The following is a 24,067-nucleotide window of genomic DNA, read 5'->3' on the forward strand; positions in this document are numbered from 1 at the left end:
GAAATATCTCTTTTTTGTATCGAAAAAATATCGAACCGTGAGACTAAAGTATTGAACCGAACCGAATCGTGAATTTTTGGTATAGTTGCACCCCTAATATATATTGTTTTTCTTTTAACTTGTACATGCATTTGTGTCTCTTAAACGCATATTCTGAAATAAAAAAGTAAATTAATTTATTTGGTCAACGTTTAGTGTTTTTATGTATTTATTTGTCCAATTATTTATTTCTGCTTTTATTTCTAATTGTGACTGTTTCGGTGCTCCATACTGTCAGGCTCTTCATTTGAAGAGTATTTGAGCTTTTTTTCAAACGCCAGGTACAAATTACTTCTTCGGATGTTCTTAAAGATTTTTATATTTTACACACTAAATTCTGACATGTCTATTAGCTTAAAAAGCTCATAATCAGAACAAATTTGCTCGAATTTTGCAAGATTCCGGAGAAATTTTTGAAAAGTTTAGACTCAAAAATCATAAAAAAAATTGCAGTTGTGTCAAAATGACAAAAAGGACAGATGACGTCCTGCTCGTACCTTTATTCTGAGAGCAGACTCGCTGTGTGTGTGGGACTTTGAAAGCTTCCTCATGATCTCCACTCCGCTGACAGGACCAGTGTTTGCTTCTTTAGGGAGGGGGCGACTGCCTGTTCCCTCCAGCAGCATGGTGTGTTCACTCACTGTGGCTTCACAATAACAAGATCAAATAAAACTCCCAGAAAAACATAAAAAACCACTTATATGAAAAAGGTCATCTGAACACTATTTATATTTGAGTTTATTTCTAAGCAATAACTAACATGAAGACTGGAGAAGCTGTATGTTCCCACCTGCATCGTATTCAAACTCTGCTCCATCAGCGCTGGTGTCRCTCTGCAGAGCAGCTCCATTGTCCAGACCCATCCGATCTCCCAGGTTTGGCTGAGGCTCTTTGGCCTTGGTAAGCTGGTTGGGCCCCATCAGACCAATAGCCTTGAAGCCTTGAGTTACAACGATGAATTTCATCCACTGTCTGGCCAAGGCCACCAGACCCTTCTTCAGAGTCACCAGGGCTGGGACCCCATCATTCTGGGAATAAAGGAGCATTAAGTGAAGGATCCAGATGTTTGATCACTGGAACAGAAGAGAATCAGGCTGACACCGACCATGGTGGCCTCCTCTATGACTGAATAGTCGGCTTGCTGCAGGTAGCGGTGCAGGATGTTGCAAAGCATGCAGGAGGGATTCTCGTGCAGGTAGCGGGCTCGCTTAGTCACACGGTTGTACTTGCTGCGGATCGGGATGTGGATGCTCTTTTTCTGTTGGATGAAAACAAACGGTTTCATCCAAAAAACAACAACAACAACAAAACAAGAAACGCTGTTTATGGGATGTGAGGAGAGCTCACCTCCAGAGCCTCCGTCATGATGCAGCCCATCACAGCACACACCCGCAGCGTGCCCTCCATGTCCAGCTTACGGAGAGAAGACTTGAGCTGGTCGATGGGAACCAGCCAGGCTCCGATGGCAGGCGTTGCTGTGCTGAGCAGATTCAACTGGCTAAATACACAAAAAAACACAAGACCTCACTTATTAACTATTGATTAATAAATATAAGGTAAATACATTTTTATTTTTTTCCGTTAATAGTAATTGTTATGCATCTTTTAGTCTACAAAAATCTCAACAGGCTTTGTAGTTTTTTTCTTTCTAAAGCGCCAGATGTGTTGAGTTATAATCTCTCAAAATTTTTATAAATCTCTTTTAAAAACATATTATTATAAGATGGCTTTTAATTGTTGATTTTTGCATGTTTTAGTTTTATTTGTGCTATGTTCTTATGTGTTTTTTTTTTAAATATGATGTAAAGCACTTTGTAGCTGGGTTTTGAAAGGTGCTATACCAATAAATGTATTATATTTGTTTGTCGGAGGGATGGTCTTCGTTTGTTAAAGCAGAATGAGTGAAATGAATTAATGAGGCCCACTTTATAAATCTGTTTTTAACTTTAGACTTTGGGTAAAATATTAAGACTTTTCAAGTGAGCAAGTTCAAATCAAATTAAAATCAAATCACAAGTCTGAGCATTTTTTCAAGTCAAATCTAAAGTTCTAACATTAATGACTCGAGTMTCCACCTCTGGAACTGTGACACTGACTGGTTTGACATTTTCACTAAATGATAACACTCAATGAGAGCCGTTGACAGAAAATATTAATTAATATTCATCTTATTAAACCTTACAGGGAAAAAAATATTCAAACTTAAAACTATTTTGGTCCATTAGCTCATAAATATTCATCTCGGTTTAAATGATGTAACCGTTTCTGTGGTCAGAGCACCTGGATATGGTCTGTGAAGCTGAGCGAACGTTCGTGGGAGCAGCAAAGCTGAACCAGATCTCTCTGATGGTCAGCTTCATGCTGCTGGAATCAGGTGGTGGAGGCATGAGRGGGAGGTCCTTTTTCAGGTCGTCTGACTCAACACCTTCATCCTGAAAAGCAGAAAAGAATAAAAAAACAAATGGTGCTTTCATTTGTGCTTTTTATAGAGTCCATATTTCTGCTTAGATTTTGGGCTGCAAGGCTTCCATAAAGTAAGCCATAATCCAAACTCTGAATAGATGAGGCAGAATCCAACAGGCTTCTGAGGTACCTGTTGGACGACTTCACATTTTAAATGAATTTGATGTTTCTTTTCTGTTTTACTCAAATCACTTCCCACTTTTCCTGCCTCTCACCTGGTCGTCTGAGTCCGTGTGCTCGTTGGCGTCAGAGTTGGGACTCRTGGCGTCAGGCGGCAGGTTGTCATCAGACATGTCGGTGCTGTAACCGCTTCCTGTTTGAGAACCTGTCGAACCGTTGGTTTTGGACACTCCTGTTTTCCCTCCAGTATCTGAGCAGCCCATCACACCGAACGCGTTGTAAAGAATGGCTCCAGACTGGCGACCACCTGGGACACAAGGCGCGACGTTTTCACAGAGCCTCGTCTTCAACGTCACGTCGTTCTTTTTCAGAACCGACGAAGGAGTCGGGATTTATTTACCTTTAACCGTAAGGTTCTCGATGCCGCATTCGAACATGATCCAGCCCCACTTCTCAAGAGTTGTGGCAGAGCGGCTCAAATCTGTTCCTGCTGCCTGAGCGTCCGTTTCATCCACCAATGAAAACTCCTCCATCTCCTCCAGACCAAACAGCACTTTGGACTTCTCAAAAGGAATGGCTGTGATGGCAAACGTGCCGGTGTCTACAGAGAGAGTTCAGGCAACAGTTAGGAAGCAACATATTTTTAAGCACTGAAATTCGAGGTGTGTTGAGAGGTCAGACTTCGGACCCGACCTATCCAGTCCAGGCCTCGAAGCTGGCTGTGGATCCGGTGGACATTGAGCCTCGCAGCTATCTCTTTGCCTTTCTCAATTCCTGCGTTGGAGCGCAACGAGCCCGAAGACTGAGGCTGCATTTTGGTAGCTGATGCGTACTTCTCTAACATAACAGAGGGTCGGCCGTGTTCGGTGGTGTTTGGAGTCTCCTCTACGATACCCCTGCAGGGACAGGAGAAAAATGTGAGTTTTRAGTCTAAACACGACTTCAAGTGTATGATAAAAGTTTTATAGTGCACACTTTTTTGGCAGTGAGGATGAGTTTAAAACAAAAGACCAAACATTTATCAGGTGGCCACAAAGTCTCACCTAACTTGGTCCAAGTTAGTTATTAAACGTTTCATCTAAACAGCCTCAATTAAAAACGTGACCCATGCATGCTGGCCACCAAATAAAAAAATCATATTAAAAAAAAGATATGATGAGCTGTAGAGGTACCTGTTCATCCTGAACTGAGTCGCTATCCTGTCGAAGCACAGGGCAACCAGAGACACATGTGGGATGCACTTACTGGAGCAAGACGGTGACCCTTCTTCTACAGAAGCCTGCAGGAGGCAAAGATTCACCTACACACAAAAACAACCAATTAAAACTAACCACAACTGTGAAAAAAACTTAAAAAAAAAAAAGAACTTGAAAAAAATAGAATAATTTCCAGCTACTTTTTCCAACACTAATAATGAACAAATCTGATGTCAAAGGGCAAAAGCTTAAAAAGCACAATCTGTTTCTTAACTCCTATAAATATAAAAAGGGGCTTAAAATGCTCCTGGCTCCTGGTCAGAGTCCAGTTTGAGGACTACTGTCAGGCTGTGATTAATCTAAGTCACATGTCTCACCTTTGGGATAGAGACGTTGGCTTGAAGGCCCTTGATTTTCACATTGTCTGGTTTGACGGACAGCTCTGTTTGTCCATGGGAGGCGTTAAGCGAGCCAGGGGTCGGGCCCTCCGTCTTGGACAGCTTGTGCTCCTGCTTGCCTGCTTGGCTCTGTGAAAACCCCACGCAAAAACAATTAAATGTAGAAATCAATCAAAGGGCGATCAGCTTGACTTTAGTTTACTTTTAAAGCGAAAAACAGAAGCGGCTGATGCTCTGTTCAGTGAGGGGAACGTACCGACTCGGTGACTGTGGACTTGCTGATCTGATAGGCTTCGTTGAGGACTTTACCATGCAGGTCATCCAGAATGGCTGCTGGGTGTCGAATACTGACAAAGTGGACCATGGACTCGATGTATCTAAAACGTGCACACACAAGATTTAACAAAAGTCTTAAAACAGTCACCACAGATTACTTTATTCAAGTTCTAGCACAAGGCTGGACCCACAAGATTATACTCAGAATCCCTGGCAGGGTTATTTTAGATTCAAAATGAAGTATGAGAATGGATTAAAGTGGCTTAAAAGAAAATCTTAGCTTCAAGCTAAAAATAACCCTAAACTGTGAGAAAGGCTTCGAGGCAACAATCAGATTATTTCCCAAAGTTGGAGCAACATATTATGGAGGAACATATTACAGAAAGACCGAATGGTACCTGTCTAGAGATTCGGCTACGAGCGGCGTGAGCACCACATTGATGGCCCCCTTCACTTCCACTATGGCGGTGGTCCTGGTCTGAGCCAGGGGTTGCTCCAGACTCCAGTCATCTGTCGTCGTGTCCTCGTCTGTGTTTTCCATGGCCCTTTTATCTAAGGGGGTGTAAGGTGTACTGTGGAGAGGACAGGAAATGAGCGAATCAAGGGTCAAACACAGGAGAAGTTAACTGAGGCGGTTTATGTATCATCAGTGAACAATACATTTGATTCCATTTACCTGAACATTTTTTAATGAATCCTTGCTTATTCCAAAGATAATATACAGTAAGTTGACAGGCAGACTAATTAGGCCCTATATCTTTTTAAAAATGTCAACAATTAAAAAGTTTCTACGCCACAGATGTTTGAATGGTTTTACCCGTTGCTCTCCCCCATCAGTTGAAGTCCTCGATCTAAGAGAGAGCTGGCTGAGAGGCCCTGCTTTATCACCTGGAAAGCAGAAGAGAAYGGTATCTCAGTGTAATCGTACTGAATCAATGGTGCATACAACTAACCAAAATATTAGCTTCACTAACACCTTTCCAATTTCATAACCAATTCCCTTAGTTGCGCTAATGATTAAAAGCTAAATAAAACTAAATTTAGGGGAAGCTAAAGCTAAAGTGGCAATATTAATCATCATAATATTCAGTCCACCATGTGAAACTCKGTACAGCACCCTTCTAGTGTTCATTTCCCCTCCCTGTTCCCCTGGCTCAGACCTCAGAGGAATGGTTTCACATTTACTGTCAATAACTAAACTTCAACACAGATATCAAACCAAACCTAAATGTGTAATGTGACAAACGTAAATCAGCACAACTCAAAATGCTTCATAGACCAGAGATAAAAACATTTATTTCTCTTTTAAAGGTGAAAATAAAGAAAATAGTTTGTTTCTGTTAGGCCAAGAGGCRGAGCTACAACTGCTGAAACCAAAAGAGCAGACAGGAGAGGAGGGAAAGAAACTGGAAGTGACAAATTTCAGTCTTTGAAACTGTGCTTCTGCTAATTTAGTTCTCACATTTAAACATTATTAACACTAAAAACCAATATTTGTATGACCTAGATTAAAGCAAAGCTGTGTCTCTTTGTTTAATTTTTATTATTTCGCAACAAACTTAGAAAATGCTTAGAAAACTGAAATTGTGAGTGTGATCTGTGACTCTGGTCTGTGAATGCCAGTCTAATCCAGTCTTTGTTCCACCGGTGGGCAAAAAACTATTTGTTTAATGCCTTTAAACATTTCCTGACATTTCCAGATGCTACCTGGGGCATTTTTTTGAAAACCAAGTTGTCAGATGACTTCCTCTGTTTTTACCAGAGCTTGATACCCTTAAAAATGCTTAAAAAAAATGTCAAAAGGTCTTTTAGGAATTTTGGGGGCCAACTGCTAAGTTAATGAACGTCACTGATGCAGGTAAAAGGAAATGTTATTGAATTTAGTAAGAACATGGTGATGTGAATTTTAGCATTTTTAAAAAGTAGAGAAACTACTGAAAATATAGTGGAAATAAAGTTAGTTAATACATTATAAAATTAATGCCAATGCTAAACCAAAAAAATAGAAAAATATTAGTTCTGCTATTACCAGATGAGCAGAACTGTGCCCACCGCTGAACTGAACCTTTAACAGTATTACAGTGCAAACACAGTTCGGTGTAACGTGTGAACAGAATCAGTAAAAAAAGTTCATGTCAGACCTTAAAGCTGGGGACAGACAGCTGGTCAAAAGARGCGGAGCTCTCTTCACTTGTGGGCGTGTCCAGATCAAGAGGGCGGTGCAGAGACGATTTGGACGTCCTCTTGTTGGTTGGCTGTTTGACAGACCAATTGGAAACCTGACAAAAATGAAGTGAAATGTTAAAGTATGTYAACATGTCGGGCCTCATAAACAGCACTGTTCTGTACAGGTGTAGAACGACAGCACGCACCTGGTAGTGGGCTAGATAGTTCTGGTAGCACGCCATGACGTGGGGCTGTCGAGTCACTGGGCCCGGTTCAGCCGTCTTCTCCGCCTCCACAGAGCTCTCCTCCTCCATGGCCAAGGCGGACACGAAGGAGGCTTGGGAGGTGTGGGTGGCCAGAGGCTGGGGGGGMAGTGGAGGCAGGATCGGGGGAGGTGGCAGAGGACGGGGCTCGGTGATCAGTTCCCCATTGAGCAGGTAGGTGAGGGGACCCTCAACGCTGTGGTAGATCGAACTCCGGCTGGAAAAACATGAGTAATTTATAGATAAAAATACTGATAAACTTTACAGAAACAAACAGTATGTGGAGACATTACAGTTTATATTCACAACTTGTGATTTTTTTTCTCATTTGCAAAGTTCTATTTCCTAATTAACCCTGACAAACAAAGACGACGATGTCAGAACTGAGCCTCTCGGGTGACAGCTGAAAGGTTTCATGATTACTTGTCTTCGTCTTCGGGCTGCGCTGACACAAAGGCATGCTGTAATCAACGTGAAAACAATTTGTGCTAACAGAAAAAAGGACGAGGTAGTTAGAGACCAAGAGTGAAAATCATTTTGTAAAACATTCCAGTGGTAAGTGGCTACCCGTGGATCAAAACCTCTCATTWGCACCAATTCTTCCACATCACGGCCATCTGTGCACGTATGACCGAGGGAAAGTAATAAACTAAAGCTGCAACGTGTTTAGCCTCGARGAAAGTTGCTTTTTGCAATGAAATTCACAATTTGAATTAAAAAAAAYCTGCATAACAMAGTTAATGTATTCMTCCTCATTGTTCCATCAGGACATTTTACAGTAATTGAAAAGAAGACATTGTGATTCTTATGAGGTCATTTGAATTGGCTGGTTAAAGCCTGTTTTTAATTAAAACGTGCACTTTTCAATAGGGATGTAACAATTGATAAAGAATCAATTAATAACTGATTATAACTGCTTAAAATGTGAATTGTTATTGTATAACAGGAAGTTATGGCTTTAAGATGGTTTTCAGTTTGATACTCGATAACGTTTGGTCACCGAAGGATTTGTGGCGACATTTTTATTAATTTTGAAGTAATATGTTACTAAAACACACCATTTCTATTATTGATTGAAGGACAAAAATGCTGATGTTTAAAGAAAAGAAACATATTTGGTTATAAAATGCCTAAATTCATTAAAAAAATTAATCAAAAATAATCATAATCATGAACTTAAAATCAATAATCAAATTGAATCAGGGTTTCAGTGAATCATTACGTCCCTACTTTATTAGCTTTTAAATGTTTGTCTTTGAAAGATAAAAAGGTTTATCAACCTTCATTAAACAGTAGTGCTTTTTTCATACTGAGGTTTTGTTAGACCTTTCCTAAAAAGATCATAATTAGAAATACATTATATACTCATTACTGAAATTAAGGTATAATCCATTATTTTAGCCTGCTACATAATCTGAGACTGCAGTTTGTCTCCTCTCAGATTACAGGAGCTTTTTGGGGAAGAATAACACAAACTAATTTAATTGTTTAAATATCTGACCTGTAGTTCTCCATGTGATACGGGGGCTGCTGCGGCTGCTGCATCTGCTGCCTCCTTTTCTTCTTGCGGCCCGGGTACGTCCCCGGACCCTCGTCGGCGCTGCTGATCGGCTCGAAGTCCTCGGTGGCGGAGTAGTAGGCCTCGCTGTCGGCCACCGACATGCTGGAGTCGGCGGAGCGGTACTGGTGGAAGGTGTTGGAGTCTGCCGACGGCGTGAAGGGAAACGAGCCGTAGCTCCTGCGCTGGCGAGGAGAGTCCAGGACGTTCTCGTCGCTGCGGGAGACCTCGCTGCTGAACTGCACGCCTCCGGAGAGCACCGGAGGCGGCTTGTCGGTGAAGACGGCGGCCGACAGGCTTTTGGTGCTACCCAGCCGACAGGAGTGCACGGACGACTGGCGCTTGAGGGGAGAGCAGAGGGGTGAGCGGACCGAGGTGCGATCCTGGGAACTGTTGGGTGAGACGGGGGAGACCTCTGGAACGTCTCCCAACGTGCTGCGAAACAAGAGCAAATGTMACCCCTGCAGCACTGGAATCATTTGATTACAATCAGAGTAAATAAAATCATAAATCTGTCACGTTTGTCAGCTCTTGTATGGTGGGATTTGTTACATACTCAGCGTGGCTCCTGCCGTTCACAGGGCCCAAGCGCTCCTCGTGGCTCGGCGAGGGCGAGTCTCTTTCTCCGGCCAGCAGAGGCAAGGCAGCGCTGGAGGTGCTGTTCTCTTCAGAGGAGGAGGCGGAGCTGTGGGAGCGCTGGGGAACCTGGAGGCTCAGGTGTTGCTGACCACGCCTCTCAGGCAGCTCAGGAGGCAGGGAGGGAGAGTGTGTGTCTGTTTTGTGCCCTACGGCCCTCCCTAAGAAAACATGGGGACAACGTCAACTCTTTTTGGTTTCGTTTCTACATATAACCTTAATTTGAACATGGTTTTAACTAGACAAGGCATTAAAAAAAACAAAAGTTGAGAATTAAACTCTACATAGATAAAACAAGTAATTATTCCAAGCAGGAAAGGAAGGCCTCTGTGCTTTATTAATGAATTATAAAAATGTGGACTGCAGCTAAAACTTCATTCAGCTTCAGATCCGCAACAAATCCCTGGAGCCACTCCCTCCTGCAGATAATATCAGGAAGTGTTAGCAAATCTTTACTAATGCGTACCATCCACTTTAGGAGTTTCTTTAGTAATGATCCACTCCCCAGGCTGCAGCAAGGACTGGCCATAGCACATGTCCATCTCCACGCTGGTGGAAGAAAACGCAGAGGAGGAGGAGGGCGTCAGCTCCTCCAGCCTGAAGTAGTCCAGGCCCATGTTGGTACCACCGAAGAACCTGCAGCCTCCCAGGCAGCCACAGCGATTCCTGCTTCGCTTGTTGCGAACGTTGGCCTCGTCGGGCCACAGGAACCAGAGTCTGTGGAGAAGAGGGGTCAGAGGAGTGAATGGAAGTAGCTTACTGTCATCTACATCCCCAACTCCAATGAAGTTGGGACGTGGTATGAAACATAAATAACAGAATACAACGATTTGCAAATCCTTTTCTACCTATATTCAATTAAATACGCGACAAAGACGAGACTTTTAATGTTCAAACGGATAAACTTCATTGTTTGTTTGCAAATATTGACTCATTATGAATTTAATGCCTGCAACACRTTCCAACAAGCTGGGACAAGGTCAAACAGAGATGGGGAAAGTTGAGGGATGTTCAAAAAACACCAGTTTGGAGCATTCCACAGGTTCATTGGAAACAGGTGAGTTTTATCCATCCATCTTCTTCCGGTTACCTGGGATAGAGTCGCGGGGGCAGCAGCCTAAGCAGAGAGATCCAGACTTCCCTCTCCCCAGCCACTTGGACCAGCTCGTCTGGGGGAATCCCAAGGTGTTCCCAGGCCAGCTGAGAGACGTAGTCCCTGCAGCGTATCCTGGGTCTTCCTCTGGGTCTCCTCCCAGTGGAACATTCCCGGAAAGCCACACCAGGAGGCATCCTAACCAGATGCCCGAGCCACCTCAACTGGCTCCTCTCGATGTGAACGAGCAGCAGCTCTACTCTGAGTCCCTCCTGGATGACTGAGCTTCTCACCCTATCTCTAAGGGAGAGCCCAGACACCCWGCGAAATAAACTCATTTTGGCTGCTTGTATCTGTGATCTTGTTCTTTCGGTCACCAACCAAAGCTCGTGACCATAGGTGAGATTTATGTAAACCAACAAAGTTGATCTGTTTGAACATTAAATATCTGGTCTTTGCAGTGTACTCAGTGGAATGTAAGTTGAAAAACATTTGCAAATCATCGTATTCTGTTTTTTATGCTTTACACCAGTGATTCCCAACCAGGGGTATGTGTACCCCTTGGGGTATGTGAGCATATTACAGAGGGTACGTGGAAAAATTTCCCACGTGTGTAAAAATAAATAAATAAAAATAGGACTGAGATATGTAGGGCCCTATGATTTCCACAAGGTGGAAAATGCAAATGGAATCATGAAATTGACACCAAATGTAATAAAACACAGAATCCCACAAAATTTGCTCATTTGGGGTATTTGATGTGTTTTGGACGCTGCTGCTTCCTGCACCTGCCATTACCTGGTTTATATATTACTTATTTACTTTCAAGGCAACGTTTTTATCTTTCTTTTATTTGAGTTGAAAAGAATAAAATGCCTGAGAATTAAATGTTCTATGGAGTTAATGAATAATTTTCATTTAATAATCAATTGTAGTACATTATAGTTTTGGAGAATCATCATTACGTTTGACAGAGGGGGTACTAGTGGTATGACAGAATGGTTCAGGGGGTACACAAGTCTAAAAAGGTGGAACCACTGATTTACACAACATTCCAACTTCATTGGAGTTGGGGTTGTAATAAGCAACCTGCTTCCAGTTTGTTTTGCATTTCTCTCTTGTCAAGAGACCCGACCGCTCCAGTCGTCACTAGGATTGGAATCAGACCAGCAGAGAACCCCGCTCTAACCTGTCCTGCCGTCTCCAAATTAACAGAAAATGCCACACCACCTAATTAGAAAGATAGGTCAGTATATTAGAGCATTTTATTTTTATCACCATCAATTATTAATCAATATTCTTAATCTGTATAACCAAATGTGGCATTTCTTGCAAATTCCTATTAAACTGCTTACAGCATCATAAAGACAAATTCATGGCTGGACATTGATTTTTTGAGTTGTCCTTTAAGGTTTTTCTCTGATTACATGAGAGTCTTGTTACTGTAAAGCAACAAGGTAATAACATATTAAAGAGTATGGTTACTTTGAAGCCAAGAGGTAATAAAATGAGGTCATAGATCACTAATAAGTTCATTTTTAATGCTTATTAACCTGGGGAGACAGGATAACTCCCCTTTAACAGTTCCCTTGAGACCTACTGTACAGGTCACCAAATGTCATCTCGACCACAATAAGAAGTGCACATCCTACGAGGGAGCGGCTACCAAAGAAACAGTAGTGACCGGCAGCTGGAGGCGTCCTGAGCGACTACGCTGACCCAGAGGCCGGGGTTCACGAAGGGAGAGACTACTGGAAGGAGGGYAGCTGGAGGCCGAGCTCAAGGCTCCCGCCTGATGACTCCCGGAGGAGACACGTCAGACTCAGCCGCACCGGTCACCCCCAGGTGGCTGTAGGTCCGGCCCATCKCCTCCAAACCAAGAGGGAGACATCGTCTCCTCTCCAAGACCCATCAGTGTCCTAGTGGGTAAACTGGAGGAGGAGCCCCAACGGATTTCACTCTACAGTGACAATACACTGATACATTACAAGCCTAAAAGACAATATTTACTGTGTTAAAAAAATGTCATTATAACATTAGGACACTTTTACTGTTATATACCATTAGAAACTGTAAACAGCTCATTTAGTTTAAAATATCTGCAGCGTGTCAGGAGCTGAACATGATGCAGTCAGTGACTCACTCTACAGAGGTGTGATAAAAGGGAATGACTCAGCTCAATTGTGAAATAACTTTCAGCATTTACACTCGAATGAAATATGCTTTTACAACCACTGGCAGCCTCAATTAAGCCACAAAACGCAGTCAAAATCAAACATGGAGTGAAGCAAACTAAAGTAGAAATTACACCTTTTCCCTAAAACCCAATGAACAAAAAGTTAAATAATAGATTTTGGTGACTTTCACCTTTTGGTCTGAGCATCGTGTAGTTCCAAAAACTGCCTCTGGACTTCACATTTGGCTGGGTGGTCAGCAGCCAGGGCAATATCCGCCGTGATGAGGTTCAGCTTGACTGAACCCGCCTCCAGCCAGACAGAACGTCGCAACAAGGGGGGTTGACCCAGACCCAGCGGCTGACCCGGACCTTGACCCTGTCCAGCCAGCTGCAGCCTGGCCGCCTCGTTGTGCTGCTGCTGTTCGATGTACTGTCGCACATTCATGTCCTGCACCACGGCGCTGATGCCCTCTCCCACTGCCTGGTTGTGCAGGTTGCAGTTGGCTACGCGGATAATACCCGTCTGAAGGGGAGAACAAAGTAAAACAAAATAAAAAAAATTAATCTGCCTCACAAATCTGCACAGAAATTATCAACTGATAGCAAATCAAACACTTTACTCCTTATTCGACAGTTCGTCAGCGCTCGGAGCTAATTACCTTGACATTGGCAGCACAACCGTGCTCCACGACAAACAGGTCGACTCCATCCATGGCCAGCCTCGTCATGGTGTACTTCAGCTCCTCTGATGTGCGACAATGCCCGGGCATGAAGCTCAGCTGAAAGACAAACACTGCTTAGAAACTTTTCTGTGCTTTTTACGAGGCAAGCTCCGAGTTAGTCTTTACATTTTGCTCCACTGCCTGTGGCCACAGCTGCTCAGTTGTCAGAATATAATGAGGGCTCCCAGGCAGAGATTTTAAAAATACCCCTATTAGTATTCCTATTTAAACAAGATGTTCTGTTTTTTTCTGCATCCTACTGAAGGTATCCCTGTGGTGTGTATGTTTTCTATGTATGTCAGCTGCGAGCTTTGTGTTGAGTGTTTTTCTGCTTCTCAGGTCCTTTCTGAGTCATACTTCGTTAGAGAAAAGTTTCTGTGAGCTTTGTTTACTTCTGATCTGAACATTTCAGTTCACACAGAACAGCTCTGACCAACATTTAAATCTCACTGTTTCACTGTAATGATCTCATTTAGGGGTTTACAGAGTGAAATGTACGGAGGAACGAAACTGACATCATTAGAAATAAAAGCATAACTATATAAATGGACCAATAAATAAATACATTTATAATGCACCAATTAAATAAAAAAGAGAAAACATTACCTCATGTTTTATAATTTAATTGACCTTCATATTTATTTTCACAGCTTAGATCCAGTAAATTATATATTGTAGCACAAAATTTACATTTTAATGTTATAAAAATATTTTTTATTTGTTCTTTTACCTGTAAATGCATCTGTCTCTCAAATGATTTGATTTAGTAATTAAAAAAAAAAATTTCCACAAGTCTTTATTTTCATGTGTTGCTTTTACATTTCTTTGTCTCCTGTTTTTACTTTACCTTCTGCATTTCTGCCTCATTATTTAAATAAGGTGGGCGGGCCTTCCTGGGTCAGCTTCTCTTCTATTGGTCAACAGACAGGAAGGAGCAGGATCCATGTGCAGATCTACTGTGCATGCTTGTGCTGCCTCAGGTTAACTTAAAGTTTTATTAAAAACAAAGGCAATGAGGAAACACTTACTTGTGCATATATATATGTGTATATATATATATATATATATATATGACCTAAATATTAGTACATTTTATGTATATTTATTGGTACATTTTAAGTGTATTTACATATTTATTTATTTATTGGTCCAATTATATATATTTCTGCTTTTATTTCTAATTATGTCAGATTCGGTCCTCCAAAGAAATGTAGAAACATAATTTAACCAAAGTGTGACAGGAAGGTGGGGAAGTGAGCACAGTTTAGAGTGCATCCATCGTTTCATCGTTTGGTGTCTGTACCTTGGCGTCACAGATGCGACGATCAACACCGTGCTGGCAGATGACAGAGGGCTTAGGTTGCTCCAGCTGGAAATCTCGAGACAAAACGTGGAAGATGAAAGTCTCTCCCCACTCGATCATGCTCGCCACCTAACAGCCACAAATATACAGACTTAGAATAGAATAAAAACCTAACACTGAGTTCTGACAGCCTGAAGATAAAGCAAATGTTATAAATTAAATTTACATTTGAAATCTACAGATTATCTAAAGATGTGTGAATGTTTGTATTTCTAATCAAATAGCTCCCACATTCACACATTACCTGGAGAACGCAACCCACCTGAGGAACAGTGACCCTGCCGGTGAGCGCTCCAGCCTGCATGTCGATGAGCCACGCATACTCCAGCGTGTCACTTCCCAGGGGAAGGCCCTGAGCCGAGAACATAGCATGAGCCCTCATCTGCAGCCCAGACAGGCTCAGGTGCCCATCTCTCAACACTCCATCCGCTGTGGGACGCTGCAGGCAAAATAAACCACAACACATCACATCATCATCAGCATCATTTTAAGGAACTAAAAATACCCGAAAAAGCTGAATTGATTTTTTTTAGTTTAGTTTATTTCAAACATGTATGGAAAACAAAAAGAAAAGATAACAGAATTAACACATTTGAAAAGAAATGTGAAGAAGTAAAAACTTATTTAATCCCACCCTTCTCCAAAGCTTACTAAAAATAATAAATTCTTCTGTTTCCTTATTCTAAATCACAATTCCATTAAGACTGACAGAATAATCAGTTCACCTACTAAATTACAATACAAAAATATACATATATGTAAATATACATCTACATACATACACATCATCAGTGTGTTACTTTTCTAGACACATTTTATTTATTTATTTTTGTCAAAATACGCATTAACATTTTATATACACCTACACTTTCAGGTAGATATACAAATCTATATAGAGTTACGTATAGTACACATACATACCAGAGGTGTAACCATACAGTGCTTTAGGTTCAATACACACTATGTATGGAACAATACAGATGTTTAACATTTATTTGATCAACATGTCTTCTGAAGATGCTCTGTGTTGAAGGATCAGTGAATCTGTGTTCGACTACTCCACCTGGGCTGCAGTGTGGAGCACAGATCTGAGCACTGAGAAACTTGCTGTTTCAGCAACATTTAATTTAAAAACTGGACTTTTGAGGTTCAACAAATGTTCAGAATTAATTTCAATAAATTACATGTTAAGAAGGGCATGGACATTTCTCTTTTTTGTATCGAAAAAATATCGAACCGTGAGACTAAAATAACGAACCGAATTGTGAATTTTCTGTATGTTTGCACCCCTAATACATACATGCCTACACTTTGTACTTAAAATAAAAACAATAAATAAAATCTTCTAATGCTTGGTTCACATGGCAAGATTTTAAAATTGTCGGTTGTTTTTCAAAGACTGAGAGCCATCACAATAATTGGAGTGACCTTAAGATTGCCGGAAGGGCAATCTGGCCAAAAATCAACACAATTGCCTTGAGGGGCGAACCAGACATAAATAATGTGTCAAAGATTTGGAAACAGTTGTGTAGTTGTGGATATTACCTGGTAGTTGTCACTGACAAAGATGTGGATGGGGGACAGAATCATCTGGAGCATTGTCTCCTTGTAACCTTTCTTCATTTCAAAACAAAGTCGCTCCAAAAAGCCTGATGGACCTTCTGGACCTTCACTGCTGCAGTGCTACAACAACCACGAAGCGTAAATATATAATAAATTGTGCAGGTCAAAAAACATTCCACCCTTAAATAAAGTAAAATAAATATTCTTGTTWGCTCTAATCTTAAATTCTTCTTTTGTTTTTAAATTGCAAAACTAAACTTACCACTGGCAGTCGCCCATGGACTTTGTAAAGGTTGATGAACACGGTGATGTCCCAGGGTCGCAGGTCAAGCGGATGGACGTCTGGGGCTTCTTTCTGTTCGCTGTCCTCCATCCCCAGAGGAGACCAGCCGAGGCCAGAGGAGGCAGACGCAGACAACACGGGGCTGGACGCGGCCTCTTCAAAGTCTGTATACATATCATCCTCCCCAAAATAGTTTTCCTGTGGGATCGATGGAAAAAAAAAAATAAAAGAGCTTAGAAAGTTCTTTAGAGGAAAGTAATCTTTAAAAGTTCACTACTGAAGGACCTTGATGGAGATCAGGGCTCGAAGCAAGGGCCCATAGAGAAGAATTTGAGAATTGGGTGACATTTCCATCTCCACGTGAAGTCGGTCAGGGGGCAGCTCTGACGGGTCGGCGGGAACCCGACTGTGGGCGGCTGAAGCAGATGTGGAGGTGTAGTGGGGTGGGGCACTGGCGGGTACAGAGGGGTGCTCTGGGGGCCTCAAAGCCGACAGCATGGACTCCTCCATCTCAGAAACTGGATCATTCACACACATCACATCACACAAACTAGATCAACATGAGAGAAAAGGACAGCAACAAGCCTGAAGGTTGAATCTTTCAGCTCACATGACTGTTTGAGCTGCTCGTCTGCCTTCTGGGGATAAATGGGGTGCCAGGTGTAGTCGATGATGAGCAGGAAGTTTGGCACGCTCCAGCAATCCACCCAGCCAGCTCTGTGTAAAGATGACAAAGACGTACGCTCAGGACGCAGTTCTCGTGCTGCATCATCATTTCAAGCGGCTTTTTCCACGTCATCACTCGCCTCATGATCCGTTCAGATGAAGGACGTACAGTAAAGGGAGCTGGGAGCAGACGGGTCATGCCCAATTTCTCTGCGGCGCAAAGTGTGCTGGTCCAGAAAGTATTTGATCATAACCTCACAGGAGGTGCAGGGGTCTCTCACAGTGGTACGTCAGCAGAGTGGGGATCAGGGTTTTTATACAAAATAACTGATCCGAATGTGGAGTTTTTACACACTGAGKTACAGTGGAACTCTGAGACCTCAGATCAGTTTTCTCCTTGGCATAGAGGCCTACTGCATATTCAGCTAACCTGGGATTTATATACAACCCTGAGCAAATTAGTTTGCAAAGACAAACATATTTTTAGAAGGTAAATATGAAGAGAGCTTAATAAAAAGACGACACRGTTAATAATTGTGCAGTAAAATGGTGGCAATGGGCAAAGGCAAACAAAATTGCAATTATTACTAATACYAATATTGAAAATTTAATTACCGAGACAAGTCAAAATTATGAACTAATAATATCCATAAGCCTTCTCTTCAACAAGACACCACCTCACAGCAAATCACACTCTGTTGACCTTTACTGGCTTCATTTTAAAGCACAAGAATAGATGCCTCACAGTTAGGCTTGGGCGGTWTGATGGTCTTTTGGTATTAAAATATGGTGACAGAATTTAAAAATGATAAATGATTTAATCATGTTTCCTGGAAATTTCCACAAGGCTGCTAAGAAAACTGGGACAAACATTCTAGGCTCTTTCAGAAGACGGTGCGTGACGTAAAGTCTTGGTTATACTTCAATACGACATGAGACAGTGTGTCGGTGATTGCGTCATTTTGGACGTCTTTTTCCTGACCGAGTATAAACGGGCTAAAGACGCTGCGGACCATAAATTATCATAATTMCTCCCTCTTCCCTCCCACAGGTCATATATTTTTGATTGGTTGATTGATTTTTATTTATTTAGTCATATAAGTTTATAAACAACAATACAGGTGGCTGGATATTGTGGCTTTTTTTTCAATAAACGATCAGTAGCTGTGTTTCCAYTGACCATGAAAATGCGCAAATTAGAATTTCGGAAAAAAATTCTCAATGGAAACACGTCAATTTTGAAAAAACTTCCTTTTTTCGACAAAATGTTTTTGCGCTAGGAAGAGGTGGTTTTTCGGCCGCATCGAAATTGGTGTATTTCGCAAAACTGCAATAGAAACACTTTTTTCGCATCACAGGAGTCACGTTATCAACAACCGGCTGTTTCTACTGGCGAAAAAAACGACGAAGAAGACAACAGGAAGTAGAAGTAGTCATTCAAGTCACCGAAGTTGTAAAATAACGTAGTAAACTCACCGACTACAATTTCCCAAAAACGCAGCATAYGTAGCCGCTCCCAAGTATAAGGGGCTTGTCTCTGGAAAGCCTCGATAAAAGACGTCGACATCTCCTCTAATGATGAATGCTAGTGTCGTGGTAGCAATATGCTATGTGTTTACATCCACTGCCGCCATGTTTGTAATGACTTATCGTGAGAAAAAACGTATTCACGCGTGACTTTAATAGCATTTCTTACTTAATGGAAACACTGCAATTGCGAAACTGTGTTTTTTCGACATTAACAGAATACCAACAAAGTTTTGCGCACATTTGCAATGGAAACGCAGCTAGTGTTGTGTTGGGTGAAAAGTCCACGCAGCCCAGTCGGACCACAAAGCACTTTACCCTAACAGTCATTCACCCATTCTCACACTGATGGTGGTAAGCTACAATGTAGCCACAGCTGCCCTGGGGCACACTGACAGAGGCGGGGCTGCCATGCACCGCCRCCACCRGACCCTCTGACCACCATCAATRGGCAAGGCAGGTAAAGTTTCTTGCCCAAGGACACAACAACTGAGATGGCTGGAACGGGGGATTGAACTGGCATCCTTCCACTTACGGGACGACTCCCCTAAACACTCCACCACAGCTGCCCCATCATCATAAAAGTTATACCTCGCTATGAAAATGATCAATACAAACCAACCCCACAAACTACACAAAAGACTAAATCTTTGTACCTCCAGCAGCCTTGGCAACATTTCATTTCTACCTCAACATAATTAAAGTAGATGTTTTATGATGATGAGTCATCAGGGTCTTTGTTAAAGCCATCCCTTTTTGTCTACATGAGTGAATTAGTTTCTCTCACTCTGCGTGGGTGATGTTCCTCCAGCGAGACTTGGTGGGTTTTGGAGGYGGAGCTCCTTGAGTCTCCCCCGACATGAACATGTCCGGGGGCAGTTTGATGTTCTGGTAGTCTTTGGCCAGGGTGAGGAGGGGGTAGCGGCTCGGGTGGCACTCCGGCAGGGACAGACGCATGTCTGTGTCTTCCGCCTGAGGACAGAGCATAAACATGTGCACAACGCCACACAAACACATAGTTCAGAGGGTCCGCGCTCACTGAGCTCAATCTAAAATCAGTCCAATCTCAAACAGGGATAAAAAGAAAAGAAAAACAGCAGAAAGTCTGCATTCATACAAAAAAATGGATACTTTTATTTTTTGGATCAACGCATTCACTTCAGGCAGGACTCACCTTCAAGCTGAAGCGGGTATGGCAAATGGTGGGAACGAACTCGTTGAAAGGCAGAGTGAAGTCTATATTGAGCGTCTCGCCGCAGGCTGCCAGGTACACTGTAGACAATCAATCAYGCAATTGATTAGTGCGCCTGCCTCAATATTCAAAGGAGTGCAGACGTACTATACGACGCATCATGTCTTCATAGAAGGCAAAATAATCCATTCGAGCGAGCAGTTTCCAAATTCTGTTCAATATTTCCTAATTCAGTGGATATTTTCATGTAGCACAGAATCTGTCTCACCGTTCTCCTGCTGCTTCGTGGAGCAATCGATCCAGTTGTGCTGATTTGCTGCCCAGATCATCTCAAACTGGTGGAATAAGATCTTAAACTTCCAGGAATACGGCACAAAGGAGTAGATATCAGGGGCGCTGTCACTTGCCCAGTCCTTTATTAAATCTACGAAGACAGAACGAGCGGTAATTGTTTTATTCACCAACAAGTGATAACTTGTGTTGTTTGTACTTCGATCGCTCCACTTGCCAGTGAAGAAGTTTTTCTGAGCGTAGATGAAATGGTACGTGGCCTTGTACACCTCGATCTCACACTGCCACGACTGGGGCATGTTCCACACCCGGGGGTAGCTGGCTATRACGTGGAACTAAAGCGAAGGCAGAGACACGCTTTCAACACACTGAACGTGTTCGGAAAGAAGCACCGTCCTCCTCCTACTTACAGCTAACATCTCAGCCTCCAGAAGAGTCCTGTACTGCATGCTGCTGGTGGTGTCCACGTGAAGCAGCTGACCTTTAATGGTGGGAGAGTAACCTGAGGGCACAAATACAGGCAAAAAAAACAACAACTTCTTGAAAATGGTTCATTTTTACCAACAATAGCTGAAGCTTCACTGCATCTGAGGACAGAGCAAACCTGCTCTGTCATAAATCACTGCAGAAATCTCTGTGTGGAACTGATGGCTTTAAATGTTTATAAGTGATCTTTATGTTGTGTTACTGAAGCAACACAATGTGGAGGATTGGTAGTTCTGTAGAATAAAACCTCATCACACTTTGCAGGTTATTTACAACCTTTGTTTGCTTTAGAGCCCATAAAGACAACAAAAAGTGCTTCCTCTGCTCTATTGAGATGCAGTACCTAAAATTTACCCTCCATTTTTTTCCCCTACACTGTAGCTTCATGCCAGTTTTGTCTCCTCTGTCTTGCTAATAAAATAAATGGGTGAAACTGTTGTGCAGATTTATAATGAGCACTGGTTGGATGCTTTGACGCCCTGTGGAACGGTGAGTAACAGTTTCCAGGAGCTCCTAGCAGCTGGATCGTGGACTGGCGGTTTAAGCTGAGGCTGAATAAAATGAGCGTGAAAGAGCAGAGATGTGGGCAGCCTGTTAGAGGTAGCAGCTCGGAGRAAAAAAATGGTGTAAATAAGCTGAGCTGAGAAGAAAAATGTGTTCCTGTTTTTCTTTTTAAAATAAACGTGGGCACATCGACAACATATAAAAGTATAAATTCTGTATCAGTCAGTTATTTTGGAGCTTTTGATTTTGTAGTGAATAAACTTGTAAGTAGAACAAAACCAGAGGTAAGTAGGTAACCAAGTACATTTACTTTGTTACAGTACTTAAGTAATCTTTTTGAGGATTTGTAATTTTACCAAGTATTACTTTTATTTTACTACATTTAAAACCTAAACATAATGATACATTACCTTCTTTATTGCAAAAATTTAACCACTAGTTGCTCATTACAAAATTAAATTTGTTCAAACTCATCATAAAAAGGAGTTGTTTACGCGCTCTAAAAAATTAAGTGTTGGTTTTATTCAACCAAGTCATGTCAACGTGTTCCAATAAACCTAGTATAGTAAATATGAAACAMTATAAATATTTTCTTTAAAAGAAAATATGTATATTGCTTAATTTACTCAAATYGGTTTAGTAGAACCAGTTTGGTTCAGCAAATTCAACAGTTTATTTCTCCAGTGTGTAAAAGTATTTTTACTTCTACTTTCTTGATTTTTGTGAACAGTTTTACAAGTTTTACTTAAGTACTTTTCTCATCAGTGATTTTTTTTTACCAAAGTCATTTCCTGTTAAGGTATTTTTACTTTTACTTAATTATTTTTCCCCCCCAAGTACTTAACAGACCTCTGAACAAAACATGATGATTTAATTATYTGTCATGTGGCTAATATTTAGATGCACATATTCTATATTTACAATGACATCAATTAAAATTTATTTTTAACCAATGATGTATTTGTCCCATAACATCAAACTGAGGATTAATTTAGATTTGGTGAAAAYGACCTCAGCACATTTTCAGATTTCTGCTTTTGAAGCCACAGTTTGACACCTGGATCATCCTAATATCAYGAAGGGTTCCAGAATTATGCCTCCATTTGTCTTCCTGATCAGGATCACTCATTGATATTTAGTCTATAACCTGTTTTTAATATTCTAATGAGGAACTGTTCATGTCATTTTAAAAGAGGAAACTTCAAATAGAAATTGGATATTAAGATTTCCAAACTGGGAAGAACAAAAGCTTTGTTAGCTTGCAGGGAAAATCAAACATTTTAAAACATTTTTGCTTTAAAAATGGCTTCAAACAAATCTTTAAGATTATATTTCAAACAGCTCATTCAAAAGATCCACTGATAAGGTACTTTTTTCATTTATATTTTGACAAAATGCAATTATTGCAAACGTTTCAATCAATGCGCTGCCTATTTCTTCACATTCCACTTTTGGGATTTAACCTTTGGTTTGATGTGACGGATCAAATATATGCTCTGTTTGATACAAAGATATGAAAGAAGTAGTTTATTTGTACAAAAATCAGTACCAATTTTAAGCTAAAGACTAAATCATTCAAAGAAGAAAGAGGAAATTAATGCTGATAAAGACCCTCCGTTGAGAAAAGAGCTGGACATTTTTGCTAAATGTCTTCAAGAAAATTCAGATTTCTAAAAGTATTTTAAATAGTTTGCAGTTTTTACAGCTGTACAAACACCAACAGACCTGCAATCTTTTAACATCCATCACTCCTCTGCTGTTTGTCAGGGCCAAAGCCTCATATTCTCACAGTTAGGGACTATTCTGGTCCTTCCTACACAATGTGGAGTTCAACACCTACACTTTTCACTTTTGCCTGTTTCTGCCCAAGTCATCTGCTTGCCCACTTTTTTTACGTGTTATTTTTTTGCAGTAGCTGGAGTCAAAGCTGAAGATAAACCTGCACTTTAATGCAAGCCAAGAATTTTACTGACCAGGTTTTCTTTGGTTTAATATTCTGCAATAGTTTATATAACACTCAGCTCAATATGCTCATAAAAATATATTTTCACTTAAATAAAATGTATGCTTCACTCAGAGATTCCTGTATTCTCAAAAAAAATTAAAATATAAACGTTAATGCTGTAATTAAGATTTTAAATTTTCTGAAAATATTAACGCGCACAAAATGTATTACATAAATAAAAATCTAAACCCAACATGAGCTGCTTAAATCATCTGTTGATTCAGAAGTGAAATGGGTATTTTTATTCTATGTTCTTATCTGGCTTTAAATAAAATCCTGTATTCATTGTGGAAATAAAACATATTAAAACCAGATGAGGCGCTTCTGCGTGTCTAAAGTTAAACACGAGGCGGACGTTTKCCGATTTTAGAGCTGACATTTTTCCATTAATCACCTTTCTGTGAAACACACTTACCATCTTCTCCMACAGTCATGGGGATGTTGACTTCCAGGTAAGAGCCTGCTCCCACGTTCACATGGATGGCATTGGTTTCCTAGTAACAGCAGTGAAGATGGAGCAGGAGAGAGAAAGCAAACAGACTCGTCACACAAGATGTCTGATGATTAGAGATGGCTTTACAGCCTAAAAATAAAAAGASTCACCTCGTCTGTTCAAAAGCAGCAATAAAAGGATGTTTTTTTTCTGTTTCAAGCCATTTCCTCTCTTTATTCAACAYGCATTAATGCTAGTTTTCAATATGACTTTCTCATCATTAGCTTGAGAATAATAAAAAAAGTGTTCAAGGGAAAAACGAAAAAGAATAAAACATGAACCGATCTCAATGAGTGGAAATGGTGAGGCGTAAAGAGAAAGATGAGGCGTGCAGCGGCGAGAAGAAGAGAGATCAAAGCGGCTGACAAGAAAGAAAGGAAAGAGTCACCCTGTTTTTGGTGAAAAGCAGGTCGATGGTGGCGTCAGCAATGATGTTCATGCGGAGTTCGAAGGCTTGAATCTGTCTGGGTTTCCCTGGCTGGGCAACCTCCGTCACCTTCATGGGCTGATAGTCGGCAGGAATAAAGAACTTCCAAAGACAATCCCTTAGAGACAGAAATATACAGTATATATACAGTATATATATAT

At 41.2% G+C, this 24,067-nt stretch overlaps 1 protein-coding gene across 11 annotated transcripts in view; it reads right to left on the bottom strand.

The window, feature by feature from the left end:
- The window catches only part of kiaa1109 (KIAA1109 ortholog), a gene marked incomplete in the record, with an annotated part of 88,764 nt that overhangs the window by 51,992 nt on the left and 12,705 nt on the right, over positions 1 to 24,067 (bottom strand). For 10 of the 11 annotated variants that reach the window (XM_014013745.1, XM_014013751.1, XM_014013750.1 and 7 more), the window contains 33 exon segments: positions 537 to 685; positions 830 to 1,067; positions 1,145 to 1,297; positions 1,387 to 1,537; positions 2,320 to 2,471; positions 2,718 to 2,929; positions 3,023 to 3,223; positions 3,316 to 3,518; positions 3,795 to 3,922; positions 4,196 to 4,345; positions 4,473 to 4,593; positions 4,891 to 5,064; positions 5,310 to 5,380; positions 6,634 to 6,771; positions 6,865 to 7,138; positions 8,423 to 8,914; positions 9,036 to 9,276; positions 9,582 to 9,832; positions 12,576 to 12,907; positions 13,044 to 13,163; positions 14,410 to 14,538; positions 14,732 to 14,908; positions 16,015 to 16,152; positions 16,295 to 16,513; positions 16,601 to 16,833; positions 16,926 to 17,032; positions 19,296 to 19,480; positions 19,683 to 19,780; positions 19,969 to 20,124; positions 20,209 to 20,326; positions 20,402 to 20,493; positions 23,402 to 23,480; positions 23,868 to 24,024. In XM_014013745.1, coding sequence (XP_013869199.1) covers positions 537 to 685; positions 830 to 1,067; positions 1,145 to 1,297; positions 1,387 to 1,537; positions 2,320 to 2,471; positions 2,718 to 2,929; positions 3,023 to 3,223; positions 3,316 to 3,518; positions 3,795 to 3,922; positions 4,196 to 4,345; positions 4,473 to 4,593; positions 4,891 to 5,064; positions 5,310 to 5,380; positions 6,634 to 6,771; positions 6,865 to 7,138; positions 8,423 to 8,914; positions 9,036 to 9,276; positions 9,582 to 9,832; positions 12,576 to 12,907; positions 13,044 to 13,163; positions 14,410 to 14,538; positions 14,732 to 14,908; positions 16,015 to 16,152; positions 16,295 to 16,513; positions 16,601 to 16,833; positions 16,926 to 17,032; positions 19,296 to 19,480; positions 19,683 to 19,780; positions 19,969 to 20,124; positions 20,209 to 20,326; positions 20,402 to 20,493; positions 23,402 to 23,480; positions 23,868 to 24,024 — 5,839 coding nt within the window. 11 annotated transcript variants of the gene reach the window in all.

Source organism: Austrofundulus limnaeus, unplaced genomic scaffold (genome assembly GCF_001266775.1).
Source record: "Austrofundulus limnaeus strain Quisiro unplaced genomic scaffold, Austrofundulus_limnaeus-1.0 Scaffold105, whole genome shotgun sequence".
In the NCBI taxonomy this organism is placed as follows: domain Eukaryota; kingdom Metazoa; phylum Chordata; class Actinopteri; order Cyprinodontiformes; family Rivulidae; genus Austrofundulus; species Austrofundulus limnaeus.